Source organism: Phalacrocorax carbo, chromosome 25 (assembly GCF_963921805.1).
Source record: "Phalacrocorax carbo chromosome 25, bPhaCar2.1, whole genome shotgun sequence".
Lineage (NCBI taxonomy): Eukaryota > Metazoa > Chordata > Aves > Suliformes > Phalacrocoracidae > Phalacrocorax > Phalacrocorax carbo.
In genome coordinates, this window is record NC_087537.1 from 4,094,962 (window position 1) to 4,110,526 (window position 15,565).

Sequence of the window (15,565 nt, forward strand, 5' to 3'; positions counted from 1 at the left end):
GATTAAACCATCTGTGAAAGCCTTAGACAATAGGCAATCATACATCTAGGAACTTCAAAAAAAACGTGGCCAGGAAATGCTCTTTAGCTAGAGGAAGTATCTGGCAGGCCTAGTGGTCAAGAATGCAGTTCAAAGGGACCCATGCAATCACTGTGAGTACACAGTATTCCTGCAGCAACACTGTAGGTACAGAACTGATCATGACAAATGAGCTCCCCAGTCAGAGCAACAATCATCTGCAGGTGGGTAATTCACACGTAACTTTACCAAAGACGTTTTCTCAGATGTGGGAAGAGAAAGAATTTCTCTATGACGGCACCAAAATGAAGCAAATTCTAGAGAACTCATTGTAGTTGTGCAGTAAGGGAAAAATGCAACAAACAGCACAGGAACAATAAACTATAAAAGATGTCCACCAGCCAACTACTGATGGAACAGCTGCTGCTTAGGCATAACGGATGGAGGAGGGATCCCTTTATAATAGTGACTTCCAGGGAAGGAAGGCTACGCTGTTCTAAGTAGGCCAGTCTCAGGGAACTAAACAGAACTGTTTGGATTAAATTGAATTAAAGTACCATTTAAGATAAGAATTCTGCCCTCAAGATGTGTTTTAGGTCATGAAACAGCTACGTGAAAAAGCTCTCACTAATTAAAATTAGACCACACTAAAAGATCTTCAGGGCTCTTTGGAAACCTTTCTTCAGCTTACTGGTACTGGAGCAAACTAAACCATCTTTCTCAACAGCATTGCATGCTTTCAAACCTGTAATTTGTAAGAAAGGGAAGTGTGTGGGGGAATTTGGTGTCTGCCTCCTGATGATTTTTCCAAAAGGATCAGACCCTGGCCATTTGTGTCCATTTTTAAGGGGTCTAAGGAAAGGTATTTAAAGTGATCTTAGTGTTTGAATTTCAGAGAGAACCTAGAGGAGTTCAACATCTAGTGCTTTTCATTTCCTTTGAAAGCAGTGAACCTATCACTTACATAAACCACTTTTTAAAGCAACTCACATAAACTGTCCTAAGAGATGAATAAGAAAGCGAATCCAAGTTTGGTGCTTTAGTGTTCCAGTTCTGTGATGCAGTGTTATAAATAATGATTACAGATTTTGATTTAATACATCTCTGAATTTATGTTTCAAAGTGATTTGGAAAGGATTTTGTAATACTCCATCTACGGATTTGTCCAGCACATTCAAGGAAATCCCATAACCCAGCTGAACAAGTAGATTATGCGCAGACAAAGCATAAGAAAGAGACAGACACGACTTTAAAGCCTGCTCCAAAAAGCTTAAGCCTGTAATAAGGATATAACTGAAAAGAGTTATTTTACTGATATAGGCAACTTCTCCTGGTAACATCAGTCTAACTGTAAGTAACTTGATTTAATTTTTTAAGACAGTCATGGACAAAGAATTCTTGACTGAAATTGTTGCCTTGCATTCAAGTATTTTGTACAAATGATACGCAGCATAGACGCACAGAGCGCTATTATTCCATACTCTCTTTCTACCAGAAAGTCAATGCAATACTTTTCTGTACAAAAAAAAGTCTCTAGCAGTGTAAAATGAACCTAGAGATGTGTTAAAGTATTAACCCTGCCTCTTACTACCTTGGGAGAAGTATTTCTTTTGGAAAATGGACTTCACATCTCCATACCCAAATAAGGTTAGTTTCACTCCCTTCTTCATGTGCCATACAACTGGGTAACTGCAGACAATCCTCCCTGGTAAGGACATCACCTCGATTCAGACACCTGTAAATAGCTGTCTCCTTTTTCACTGGAGCAAGGTTTATTACAGCTTCACTAAAGCCAGTCCTTCCAGGCAATCCCCTTCACTGTTCTTGGATCAACTGCAGTTTGACTACCTTTTATTGAGATCTGCATCCTGTACTCACATGCAGTCTGAATCGCGTGAAGGTGAGACCAGCATTTGTTCATTATCCAACAGACTGCTTTATGCAGCGTTAAACTGCAGTGGCCTTGCTATGCATCGGAGTTGGAAATACTTGTTTCCTTTTCACCATTATGCTTCTCAGTTCCCTGCTTCCCTTTGAATTTAAGTATTATTTCCATTACAATGAAAAGTACATCATACTGCTATGTCATGACAGAGTCAGTAAAGAAAAGCTTTCCTGGCCTCCCTCACCTGCTTAAATGAATTCTGTAAAGGTCACTGCACACAACTTTAAAACATGCTCCTAATTGATAATTGCTAGTATCGAATAGGAAGCCAGTTTTCTTACCGGAATTTTTTTTTCTTCCACTGCAGAGGCACACTGGTTTGTTATTGCAGGACTGCCCAAGAGGGGTGGACTGCTGGCATTGTGTTTTTTCTTCAAAAATAATAAAGTCATTAAAAAAATGGGAATATAACTGTGAAACAAAAAACACCCACTTGGTAAACTCTTTAGCTAATCTACACAGACCAAACCCCTCCAGAAGCACATGTGGAAGAATACTAAGATGTTGCAAATTATCAAAACTGCACCCTCCCTAGACCATAAAGGTAAGTAAATAAAAAAGCGACCACGTTGGCAGCCCGAGCAAGAACAGGGAGCTGATCCACCTGTGAAGCTTCAGCAGTCAGAAGCACAAGACACAACCCAGGCAGCAGACCCGCTGTCAGCCTGCTCTGTCTGTCCCTTCTGCCCCCAGGGAACGATTCCAAGTACTCACTACACAGCCTATTACCTGTTTGTTGGAGTGAGCAGAATCTTTACTCTTCATGGTGTCATATCCAGTCAGTCTGTGGCGTCGGCTCATCTGGAGTGCTACCAGGTCCTTCATGATGGATTTCAAGGCCTCTTGCTCATCTGTAGCGCACAAGAATTTTACCAGTAAGTTGCCTGGGTGAGTGTCGACCGTAACACTTTTGCACTTGTTTTCTGCTGGCTCATAGAAAGACAATCATTTTTAGGATCTTTGTAAATACACTGCAATTTCATTTAGTCATAAAAAGCCCAAACTTAATGTAATATCATGAAGTAGTAAACAGACAGATAAATTTTAAGTTACTTGTCCAATGTCACAAAAGGATCTGGAAATAGTAAGGTTCTGAATAAACACCCCCAGCCCTTAGCTCTGTTAAAACGGCTTCACAACAAACAGTACAACTTGGACAGATTTGCTAGATCATCACAGGTCATTTAGGAAGGGCAAACTGATGTGCTTCTGCCAAGGAAAACCTGCTATGAATCTGTTCTTTCCAATTTTATATCCTGTTAACTTAAAATTCTTGCTTGCTAGCGGAACAAACCATGGCCAGCAGAGAGAAAAATGAAAATCTGGACAAAGAGTCATCTTAGAATGTCTCTGAACATGAATCCACTTGCACTGATTTCCCCAACGCATTCCTCTCTTCACCCAAAACAAGCTGATGTGACAAAGTTCAAACCATTTTATGAGACTTCAAGATCCACTGAACAGCTTCAAATCTCACAGCGTTAAGAACGCTGTCTGCTGGCAGAGTATAATGCAGCAGGTTCAATTCCAGGCTTCTTGCAAATGCAGGAGAATAAAAAACACACAATGAAACTTTTCTTATACATACTACTGACTGAAAATTACTTTCTGAAGCTAAGATTCCTGATGTAACCAATTTAAAGTGTTCTTCCATTGCTTGTTAGTTTTGAAGAGAGAAGTGATATTTAGCAGAATTTTGGATGAAGTCTAGAGAAAAAAAAAAAGATGTAAAAGGAGAAAAATATATAGTAGCTGGGCTGCAATGGATGCTAGCATAAAGTACGGTGTCTAAAAGCGACTGAAAAGAATCCTTCGCTTTTCCAAGCATAACAATCCTAAATTCCTCGACACTGCAAAAGGGAGAAAGAGTTGACACGTGAAATTTGGTTCAAAACGGGACTGCACTAGCCGCTTTTGCTCCTAGGTGCCCTGCCACCAAGATAACAAAGCAGCATCAGATGCTATTGTTCAGAGGATCTGCTATTGGCATGCTCATGCCTACTGAATTGCTGGGCTGTTGTTTCACCTATCAAGACTCAAGAGTTTTTAGGGATAAAGCATTGTTTTGTTGACAAAAAATCCATCCAGTTAAATCCTTCCTGATATTGAGGCATAATTTAGGCATGAGATTTGAAGCAGTGATTAGATCAACTCTGAACATGCCCAGAAAAAGAAGCGGCCCTTTCTAACCCCTTTCGAAAGAGTCTGGTTGGACTTGACCACCAGTTTTGGCTGTAAAGCTTTTGACAACTGGACCTGCACAGATGAGGTTATCACAACCCTACTCATACAACAGCATATCAGGTGTGCAGTGCTTGATATGCTAGATTCCTCCTTTCTTCCCAAAGTCCACAAACATGTCACTTCGGCATGTTTGAAATGAAATGAGCATTTTTGAAGCTGATTTGTAAATAACAGTTAACTGCTTAACTAACCTGATCTTCTATGACAAGATGACCCACTTAGTAGATATGGGAAAGCCTGTGGATGTTGTCTACCTGGACTTTAGCTAAGTCTTTGACACTCTCTCCCACAGCATCCTCCTTGAAAAGCTGGCGGCTCATGGCTTAGACAGGCCATGAGTTGTTGGGTAAAACACTGGCTGGATGGCCGAGCCCAGAGGGTTGTGGTGAACAGAGCTAAATCCAGCTGGTGGCTGGTCACGAGCCGGGCTCCCCAGGGCTCAGTGTTGCAGCCGGTTCTGTTAAATGACTTTATCAATGGTCTGGATGAGGGGACCGAGTGCACCCTCAGTCAGTTTGCAGGTGACACCAAGTTGTGTGTGTGGGTTGATGCATTTGAGGGCTTGAGGGCTCTGCAGATGGATCTGGACAGGCTGGATCGATGGGCCAAGGTCAACTGTATGAGGTTTAACAAGGTGAGTGTCAGGTGTCAGGTCCTGCCCTTGGGTCACACCAACCCCAGGCAGCGCCCCAGGCCCGGGGCAGAGGGGCTGGGAAGTGCCCGGCGGAGAAGGCCCTGGGGGTGCTGGCTGACAGCCGGCTGGGCATGAGCCAGCAGTGCCCGGGTGGCCAAGGAGGCCACCAGCCCCCGGGCTTGTGTCAGCGCTGGTGTGGCCAGCAGGAGCCGGGCAGGGATGGGGCCCCTGTGCTCGGCACTGGGGAGGCCCCACCTCGAGTGCTGGGCTCAGGTTTGGGCCCCTCGGGACAAGGAGGGCCTTGAGGGGCTGGAGCGTGTCCAGAGAAGGGCAGCGGGGCTGGGGCAGGGTCTGGAGCACAAGTGTGCTGGGGGGCGGCTGAGGGGGCTGGGGGGGTTTAGCCTGGAGAAGAGGGGGCTGAGGGGAGCCCTTCTCGCTCTCTGCAGCTGCCTGAGAGGGGCTGCAGTGAGGGGGGGGCTGGTCTCTGCTCCCAAGTCACCAGTGACAGGACGAGGGAAACAGCTTCAAGTGGCATCAGGAGAGGTTTAGACTTAATATTAGGAAATATTACTTCACCAAAAGGGTTGTCAGGGATTGGAACAGGCTACCCAGAGAGGTGGTGGAGTCACCATCCCTGGTATTTAAAGCACATTTGGATGTGGTACTTAGGGACATGGTTTAGTAGTGCATTGGCAGTGTCAGGTTTATGGTTGCACTCAGTCTTAAAGGTCTTTTCCAACCTACACGATTCCATATCTGTGTATAACTGAAACTTGATTTTAAAAATCCAGCACAGCTACACACTCATTCTCAATTCATGGCACTGGTTTGAATGGGTAATGGCTTAAGTTTGGAAGTATTGTCCTGGGAACAGCTGCTGTACATTAAATGACAGACTGTCGTGCATCTGTATTTCTCTGTAAAAGGGACTCATTGGGACTATTTGTTTCTTCAATTTCATGTTATGCATTTGTTCATGAGTGTCTCTCGAAGAAGCTAGCTTATGTTTTATGCAGAAGACCGGGTTCATAATTAATCAACATCTGAACAACAAACTAGATTTTCGCAATGCTTAAAGACAACAGATGTGGGACACATACAGCTAAAGCATGCAGGGAGTGAATGCTACCAAAATTTAGAAGCAAGAAGGGGGCAACATCTAAAAAAAAGTCCCAGTCAGAACAGAAGTCATGCTAACATTATCTTTAGTACGACCAATAGTTTCTGCCCAGAAGGTCTGCTTTAGTTTTCTGAGAGTCCTAAAAACTAGAGCAGAGGTACTTCCACTATGGACTTCAGTATGGACTACCAGAAAAACAGAAACATCAAGCCTAGACCAGACTGTAGAGTGGAATGGAGGAAAATCCCTCATGCATTAGAAGGTGTTAATTAGAGTAAAACTCTTAAAAAGAGAAAGCAGAGCAGAGAAAATAAAGTTATTTAAACCAAAATCAAAACCCACCAAATCTCTGCTGTCCAAGACAAGCCAAATGAGACAAAAACTGCATTGTGGTAGAGGAGAAGGGAGAGTACTCGACATTCCAACTGCATGCAAAAGAAGCGAGGGGTGTAAGTAACACAACCAAAGCAAGAGGTTGCTTTTTGAAAAGCACATCAGCCAAAGGAAATAACTGCTAGGATCTCTCTCAGCACTAAGTAACCCCTTGTGGGAGGAAAACGTGAAAAAGTTGTGAATGAAGTTAAAGTTCCAGGTAGGTAACAGCACAACTTTTTTTTTTTTTCCAATTGTTTCCAACTTTACATTTGAAAGTTTAACCTTTTACCTTACTGGAGCGTCTCCCATTTACTCTTATTCTTTAATCTTGTTTGATAGCGAGCACAGCCTTTGAGTCCCCAGCAGACAAAGACTGTAACTTTGCACAACAAAATATTACAAATTACGGACTGGCATATCCCCGGAGTGCCTACCACCCAAAACACGCTGCGCAGAGCTGGGATACAAGTTTTCCACTACAGTGCAGTCTGGGTTTGGCCAGATACCAGGAGGATGAAGAAGAGCTTGTCTTGGCAGAGCTCCTTTGGGCAAGAAGCAAAACAGCTATGAAAGCAGTTTATAACTAAGCACTCATGACAAGAAATCAAGTCAATCAAAGAATATGTCTGTGAATTAGAATTCACGTCTAAACAGTGTGGCACATCACTTAAACAAGAATCCACAGTTACCATGTAATCACAGGCTACAGGTGCTCGATCCCAAAGCCCAGGCTGCTGGTTTAGAGCGTCTCATTTGTGTGAGGAAGTGGGCACAGACGACGTGCGTCTAACCAATTCTGTGTCTCTTCATAAAGAGATCTCATCTACATAGGGAATTTATTTGTTAGCTAAGGCAACTTGTGAATTTATGATATGCTAAGACTTCAACTCTTAAGGGCAGCATCTGGGAAGCACCTAAACCCCAGCCAGCGCACTGTGAAGTCTGTATCTCACTCCCTGTAAACTCAAGTTTCCTCTGTAGACAAGTGCGAATGCTGAAATCTTTCTTGCATCCATCCAAAAAGGACACTTCATGTAGTATCAAAGGCTGATGGAACAACTTCAGGTGAATTTGAATCTTACACATTATACATTTTTAGTAGTCTTACACTAAGCTGTTGGCTCCCTAGTACTAAAACATTCCATAATTCACCCCTATGTTGGTGAGGGAAGAAACGAAGGAGCATTTATCTTTTTAAAACACAAAATGAATGCCAAATATTGACCTGAACTCACGTATGGAAGAAAATGTTTCCGTTTCGGATAGCGCTGTGATGGATTTGATGTCGAGAAGCATGAATACTTCTTTATTTCCCTCAAAATAGAGGATTTCCATAGACTGACTTTAAAGAAGCATGTGCAGCAGCAGCATCACATTAATCACACAATGCAAAAGTTATTACAAATGAAAAGTAGGCAATTTTTGAAGCGTACTGAGAGACCCTGTTTTGCTAGGTCTCCAGTAGGTCTGGGAAACACAGTTCTGCTTTGTGCGGGAAAGATGTTGTCCAGGAAATGCTTTTCATGTTTTAAAAACTACACTCAAGGATTTTTATAACATCGATAACAGGGAACTGCTACTCACAGAGAAAGCTATTCCTCTGCATAAAGCATTTATTTCAACTAATAGGTGGTTTATTACGCAGGTCGGAGCAAGTCGGTGTATTTGCTGTGGCAGAAATGGAAACGGTTTTGAAAAAAAATCATGAAGTTCAGAGTAAAACTATCTGCACGTTGGTAAAAACAGGAAGTCTGTAAACCCCTATAAACCAGGACGCTCTTTTATACAGCGTGATAAGAGAAGATACGATGCCACATTTGCTTAAAAAAGAAAAGAGTGAACAAATAAGCGTGTGCATGCTATCCACCACCACAACAGCGAAGCTGATCGCTTGTGCCAGCGATCAGCAGATCCAGGAGCAATGAGTAGATTTCACAAGGTAGGAAGACAAACTGAGTCTATGTTAAAGCTCTGAAAAAAGTTTTTGAAAAAGTTTAACTTTGAGGCCTTCACTGTAGATAGGCTTAGCGGTAAGAAAATGCTGTTCTGTGCAGTTTTTAGGAAATCGCAAGTAACCCGGTTTGTAGACTTAAAAGAAAAATCAGAGCTTCTCTACAAACCTGATCCGTGTGGTATATATTTGGGGTACCTCATCTCTCCCACAAATTAAAAAGAAAATTAAAAAAATCAAAGTTTGGGATTTAAGCTGGTCCTAACCTGTAGGCTGAGCCCTGCTCCCCTCCCCCACAGCGCACCGGGGGTGTCACTGCCGCCGAAGCCAGGAGCTCCGAGTTCGGCTGAGCTCGGCTATGGGTGCGCATGTGAGCCAAGGGAAGGAAGTGACACAGGCAGGAAAAAAGAGCAGATCGAGGGAAAGACTCAAGTGCAGCTGGGCCTGCAGTGAGCATTTCGTCTAGGCCTGCCACACACCATCCAGCCCAAACACCACTCTCCCTTCTGTTCCCCAGATACCTACACATTTCTCGTCATTAGAAGCAAGTATCTGTATTTTAAATGCTGCTGAGGAGCCCTCTGTAGGGAAATAAACCCTGGTCGTATCCCCTTCGGTAAGGGCCAGAGAATCATCCTCACCAAGCTCCAGCCGTCCCAATGGAGCTATGACAAATGGCGATACCAAGCTCCTACTGCCAACCGCCCCACGTGTCTTGGAGGCTGGTTTATTAAAAACAAGACGGAAGAAAAGCAGGGTGTGATATTGCTTGTCATCCATTATCCTTTAGATGATTTGATCACAACTGTCTAATGAATTTAGGTAAGACCTTTCCTATCAGGAGCGATCTGCTGGCGGCTGTACCCTGATTACTGCAGCACAAGCGGAGGACACCGTGGTGGAGCAGGCCATGAAGCTGCACTTTTTCATTCTGCACTCACATGTTTACAAACAGGCATCCAACTGCCTTTGGAAAACACTTCTGTGGAAATCCAACATCTTCCTTCTCAACTATTTTAAACCTATGTACCATCTGGCTGGTTCCTTCGGAGAAGATACAGGCCGGCTAATACTACGCCTGTCTTTCCAAGAGAGAAGTCTACTGATGGATCTGCACATATTTGTTGTACTTACAAAAGCAAAGCAGAGTACAAAGGAAATGAAGTCGCTTTACTTTTGCTTTGAGCAACATTTGCAATGCTTCATGAATTTACAATATAAATAAGAACTAATTAGGTATACAGACTAAAGGACAGTCTTAGAAAACTACACTTGGTTGGAGGGAAGAACCATTAAAGCGGTAGCCCACAGAGCAATGCAATTCCGCACTTACGACAACAGTAGTAATTCCCTTGCCAATATGCAAATGAGTAAGTTCTGGTTTAGAGAAATTATATTTTTAATTCTAGTATATGAGATCCTCTCTTTCAACTGAAAAGAGAACTAGGTAACACCAAAAAAAACCCACCCCAAACCCACAAGCAGTTATTTGTACAGGACGTACAGTCCAAAGGAATTAACCATTCAGATTCAGCCGCAGCAACTTGGCGATAGCAACATCTGACCCTTGAAAGAGCTCCTTTGCTTGTTTTTATGCGTAACTGTCTGGGTTAATTATAGCAAATAAGAATTCAGTGGAAGCTTCATAGAGAGAAAAAAGCTATTTTGATAGGCTCCCAAGCTGCAATTAATACCACAGCACAAATTTTCCTAATTCGGTTTTAAGCACATAAATCTCTGTCTCAAAGAGCAGCAACCTGAGTCTTACAGGCTGCAAAAACTCCCTCGGCTCCCAAGCCTGACCTAGTGATCCTCAGTCACTGTGTCTGGCCAATTTTAGTAAAAGCCTGAAGGCTGGTGCGTGCCCGCCTGCGGCTCGGGCGGGCGGCGTTACCGGGAGGCCGGCGCTCGCCGCGCTTTCCGGCACTAAACGTTTTGAGCTTTTCTTTTTTTTTTTTGAACTAATTAGAAGGAATCCCTCGCAAACGCACTGCTTGTGCACGGCAGGCGGCTTCCCAGCGCTGCCACGGCCCGGCTACCGCCGGCTGTCGCCGCCCCGGGGGGTGCAGCCCCGGCCGCAGCGGGACCCCCCGCCCCGGCGGCCGCAGACCGGGCCGGCCCGAGGGGCGGCGGCGGCGGCCGCACCGCCAAGGCCGCCCCCCGCCTCCCAGCCCGGCGGGGTCCGGCCCCGCAGCCGCTCGCACTCCAGCTCCGTCCGCCCGCGGCCCCCAGCGCCCCGGCCCCCCCCGCCGCCCCCTCCCCGCCGCGGCCCGCCCCCTCCGCCGCAGGCCCGTGAGGCGGCCCCGGGCCCCGCCGCGGCAGCGAGGCGCCCCCGCCCGTCCGGCCCCCGCCGCGGCTCTCACCCATCTCGGCGGGCGTCGGACCCGCGCCCGGCGGGCGGCGGCGCGCTGAGGTACGGGGCTGTCACCGCCGGGGCTCCATGGCGGCCGGGCCGAGGGGGAGGGCTCACAGCCGCCGCCGCCACATTCCCCGGCCCGCGCCGCCGCCGCCTCCTTCCGGCGGCCGCCGCTCCGGGCCCCGCCGCGGCGGCGGGGGTGGGAGGGGGCACGGGCGCTCCCGGTCGCTCCCCGCCGCCGCCACAGGGCGCCCGGGCCGCGAGCAAAACAAACCGCTCGGCGGCCGCCGCGCACCCGCCGCCGCCGCCGCCTGCCAATCACAGGGGCCGACCCGCCGCCGCCCGCCAATCCGCGCCGCCGAACCACCCACCCGACGGCGCCGCTCGCCAATCGCTGTGCGAACAGCCGCTCCCCGCCCCGCCCGCCGCTGCCAATCACGGAGGCCCGTAGCGCTCGCGGGTTAACCCCGCCCCTTCTTCCGCCACCAGGCGGGGGCAGCTGAGGCCCAGCCCACAGCGCGCTGACAATCAGAGTGACGGGCGGCCCCGCCCCATCGGCTGGGTCCTAGAGCCCGCGCGGGGCTGCGCCAAGCACGTCCCCGCCTGCTGGCGGCCCGGAGCCGGCCTCGCCCCCGCCCCCGCCCCGCCCCAGGCCCTCTCCCACCGCCGCGACCCTCCGCTCCCGGTCCCGAGCACCCGCCTCCCGCGGGCTCCAAATCCAGGTGTCCCCTTAGCCACTATTCTGGGTCGACATGACAGTGTCCTGTCTGCGCACATCCACCCTGCTGGTTTGCTCTCCACATAAGCACAGCTCGGCAGTGGGCTTCATTGTTGCTTTAAAAGCACCTTTTTAAGAGGGGAAAAAAAACCACAACCCAAGACGCGTTCAAGAGTGTTAAAAAGCCCAAAAGAAACTGAAGAAATTGGAATGCTTTTGGTTTCAAAAGAAGAATGTGAGGCAATTACCCCGAGCATCACCCAGGCCACCTGTGGCAAGAGACATTATCTTCTAGTAGCTGTTCTAATAAAAGATGCTGTTACCACCCCAGGTCGTCACAAGTCCCTCCCAGATTGCAATAAGTGACCGATGTCAAAGTACCAGGATAAACAGCTCTTCTGCTTTTTAAGCCTTCAAAACCACTATTTCATTTTCTCCACAATCACGATGTTTCCAAGCGCTGCCATCGCATACTGTATCTTTTAAAGTTACTCAGCATGAAAGTAAATTTCTGGATCCAACCTGCAGGAGGGAACTCCAGCCTAGTGTATTTAAAGTTCAGCGTTTCCTCCCCTTTCATTTAGGAGTGTATCTTAATGAGAAAGTGTTCTTATTGTTAGAAGTGGAACTGCTGACGTTCACTCACTTGATAAGACACGATGACAATTTTTTTTCAGCTTTAGCATTTCCGTTTGTCAAACCAACCTGAACACGCAGACCGTAAGCAGAATACAGTCTTGCTGAAAAGCTCACTGGTGACCCTAAATGCAAACAACTTTGAGGGGAAAAGCCTCAAAACAAAACAAACATACCACAGACGGGTTTTCATAGATTTTTAGGGCAAAGAAGGACTGCTATGATCGTCCAGTCTAACCCAGGAGTTCTACTCAAAGTTAATAAACTGAGTTGAAATCAAATCATACCTTTTAAAGTAATGTCCAGGCTTCAGCTGCTCTTTCCCAGCTTCTGCTTCCATTCCACCTGCGGAATGATATTTTTATAGTGTCTTTTCCACAAAAGGGACAGCAGAGGGGTTTGTTTTTTCTTTTAAAAAGAAGTACCGCCCTCCTTCCCTGGTGTGGCAATGGCCACCCTGCTGCTGGGAAACCCACCTCGAGCAGATGTTTTAGCAGCTGCTTTTCAATCTGGCAAACATCTAGCAGCAAGTGTATTGTTTTTTAAGTGGTTTTGCTCACAAGCAACACAGCAGCAATGTCAAAGAGGTTGTATCAAGTGGATAAGCCACACAAAGAAGAAAACTAGATTGGAGAGGGCAATTACTCAAAAGGGTGGGCAAGTGCAGGAATCTATCTCTCTCAAACCAGAAGGAATTTAGGACTTTGCCAAAGCATGACGACAATATCTGTGATATCAATTTTTTTTTAAACTGTCTAGAGGATAATAAAAAAAAATCTCACCACGTCATACTAGGTAGACAGGCAAATCTGTAAAGGAATGCGTAGATCAACAGATCCGGCCTCTCTCGAGCAAGAGGCTGTGGACAAAGCCAATAACCTAACTTTGAAGCTGGCCTGCTTTGAGCAGGAGGTTGAGCTAGATGACTACCACGGATACCACCTTGAAGCTCCCATCCTAAAACTAGGCTGATGCTGTTAGTGTTTAGGCTTCTCTTTTTTTCAGTCCCCCCGTCTTATGGCTCCAATGCTAGGAAAGTGCTTCTAGCTTTCTTGTCTATTCGATCCCATTTTCATGCCCAGCTTATCACCGTTTGTTTTCATGTCAAGATTATCCTTTTACTTAAATAATCCTTTCCTCTTTCCTGGTATTTTCTGTCTAAATACATCAAGAAGATAATCACATCGCCTTTCAGGCTTCACTGTAATGGACAAGTAAGCTACTCTCTCTCCCTTCGAAATACAAGCTTTGTATTTGTGCTATCTTCCTGGTAGTCTTTTTGCCCTGTTCCAGTGTGAATTCCTCTCTCGTGTCTGACAGCGTCATTATTGCTCTTGGACCAGCGTTTATATGTGCTTTTTCACAGCTTCATGGTGGCTCATCGCTACCCTTCATCAACTAGTAAATTAAGCTTCCTTTCCTCACTAATTTCCAAGAGTTATGAACTCTTCACATGCTTCACAAACTTCTCCTCACCCCCAAATTCACAGCCTTGCACTTTCTGCTGCTGCATTTCATCTCATCTCTATTTCTCACTCTTCAAATTCTCTAAGATATTCTAGCTCCCTTGTATTATTGAAGCCTCCCACTTCTGTTCATCACCAAATTTAATTACATAAGCTTGCTTTTTGTGCCAAGGTCATTATAAAAAGGCTTTAGTGAGATTACTCTTGGGACCAGAACTGGAGAAATTCAGTATTAATTCCCCACTGCACTGGCCCTGATGTCGAAACACTCCATCGTCACCTTACCCTTTGGTATTTTTGTCTGTCTTCCAGTTCTTACATGTTTGCACATAAAATTCTCAGCTGAAGTTCTGTTAAACGAGACCTATTGCATGTCCTTTGTGTAGAAAGTTGGTTTACTTAAATCCAAAGGATACTAGACTAGCTAGACACGGCTTGTGACAGCGAGCCAGGAGTTCCCGGCACACGGTAGGAGACAGCCACCCTGGTAAAATTCGTTCCTTCCATCTCTAACTGCCCAGGACATCTGGATTTCACTGAAGCTTTTTTCTTCCCCATTTGTCAAATTGAAAATATGATTGAAAAATGTCCTTAACAGTTCATTACTTCACCCACCTAGCAAGCCTCATGCCTAAAGCAGCAATTTTTATCTGTCGATCTATTCTCATTTTAGACTTTGTCACAACACTATATGCAAGTGCCAATAGGCCTTTTTTTCAGATGACCGTAGACCCCCTAGCAAGCTGGCGCACCCCTCCTGCACTGGAATCAAAGTTTCCACCAAAAGAGGTGCCCCTATTTTGTATAACTTGAGGAAAAAAAAGAGTAATTCCTTTTTCACCTTTACTGTCTCCTTAACGCTATACTAGTTTTGTGCATAAGAATCAGGTATTTGTTTTACCAATAACTGATACGGTACAACCTGTGGTTTTCCACCCAGATTGCCCACATCCTTTCAAAGCTGCAGCTTTCCAGAAAAGAAGCTTCATTCCTGTAAACTGCAACTACAAAACATACTTAATTCAGGGTAAAGCTATGCAGGTTGTTTGAGGCCACTGAATGTAAAATCATCAGTAAAGATACTCACCGAGGCTCTCCAGGAGCTACTATGTTTATAGTTAGCCCATTTGTTTTAAAGGAACTTTATAGAGGCCTAATTGTTGAACGCCGTCATGAAGCATGAAGCAAGAAAAGGAAGTGTAATCCCTATTTTAGGAATTAAAGAGTATGGCACAGAGAGCCAGTGACTTGTTAAAAGTTACACAGGAAGCCTGGAGTAGACCTTTGGGATTTAACTCCTGGCATCTCTTCCCGGTCTCTTAATCACTATGCCATCATCTTATTTTCTATTTTGGTAGTATTTCCATTTTCTGAAGCATACCTGTCTGACTCAAAGAGCCTCTTCTCCTTGCTATCAGACGTACTATTTCTTCTTCCCTTCCTGTTTCCCTTCTTGTTTAGGTAGACACATCCTTCCTGGGGAGCTGAGCAGTCTCCAGGCTGAGCCTCGTCCCATGCCAAAACTTCCTTATTCTACATCTCAGACTCCACAGCCAGAGACGCTGAAAGGAGCAGTGAGAAGAAATTAAAATTGAAGGGGCGCCGGTGAAAAAGCCTGTAAAGCTTCAGAGGATGCACAAAAGTGTTTTGCACTGTCTTCTGCAGATCCGAGAGGAGAGCAATCTCACCGATTCCAGGCAGCTCCGATTCTGCTAACGCTTTCTTGTTGTGTTCCCAGCTTTGAAAACAATGGAAAACTAACATCATTATCCAACTTCAGGACAGTGGGGCAGAATACATATTGGCCAAACCTTACCTCACCTTCAGCAGAATACATCAACCACGTGAAACTTCCTAAATGCATGCCTGGAGCTCCCTTTTTCCCAGCCCCAGAAGGGCAGTGGTGTACCTGCCATACTCTGCTGCTCAGCCTGTGCCTGTCCTGCTGCTGACAGCGCTCCAGTAGAGGGGGCTCTGAGGCTGTCTGGTTGAAAAATAGGAACCATTCTGCTTGTGGAGCGGGCAAAACTGAAGAGAAGGAAGGATGGTAAAAATATTATATGCTTTCAGATCATTACTTGCTTCTGAGCTGGCAGTCTGGA

The 15,565-nt window shown here is 45.9% G+C and overlaps 1 protein-coding gene across 2 annotated transcripts in view; it reads right to left on the minus strand.

Annotated features, from left to right (window-relative positions):
* The window catches only part of MAP3K3 (mitogen-activated protein kinase kinase kinase 3), a 39,769-nt gene extending 28,805 nt beyond the window's left edge, over positions 1-10,964 (minus strand). For both annotated transcript variants that reach the window (XM_064473470.1, XM_064473469.1), the window contains exons 1-3: positions 10,651-10,964; positions 2,693-2,814; positions 2,245-2,334 (exon numbers count right to left, since the gene is read on the minus strand). In XM_064473470.1, coding sequence (XP_064329540.1) covers positions 2,245-2,334; positions 2,693-2,814; positions 10,651-10,654 — 216 coding nt within the window. In that variant the 5' untranslated portion in view covers positions 10,655-10,964. The remainder of the gene's footprint in view (positions 1-2,244; positions 2,335-2,692; positions 2,815-10,650) is intronic.
* Between the last annotated feature and the right edge of the window lie 4,601 nt (positions 10,965-15,565).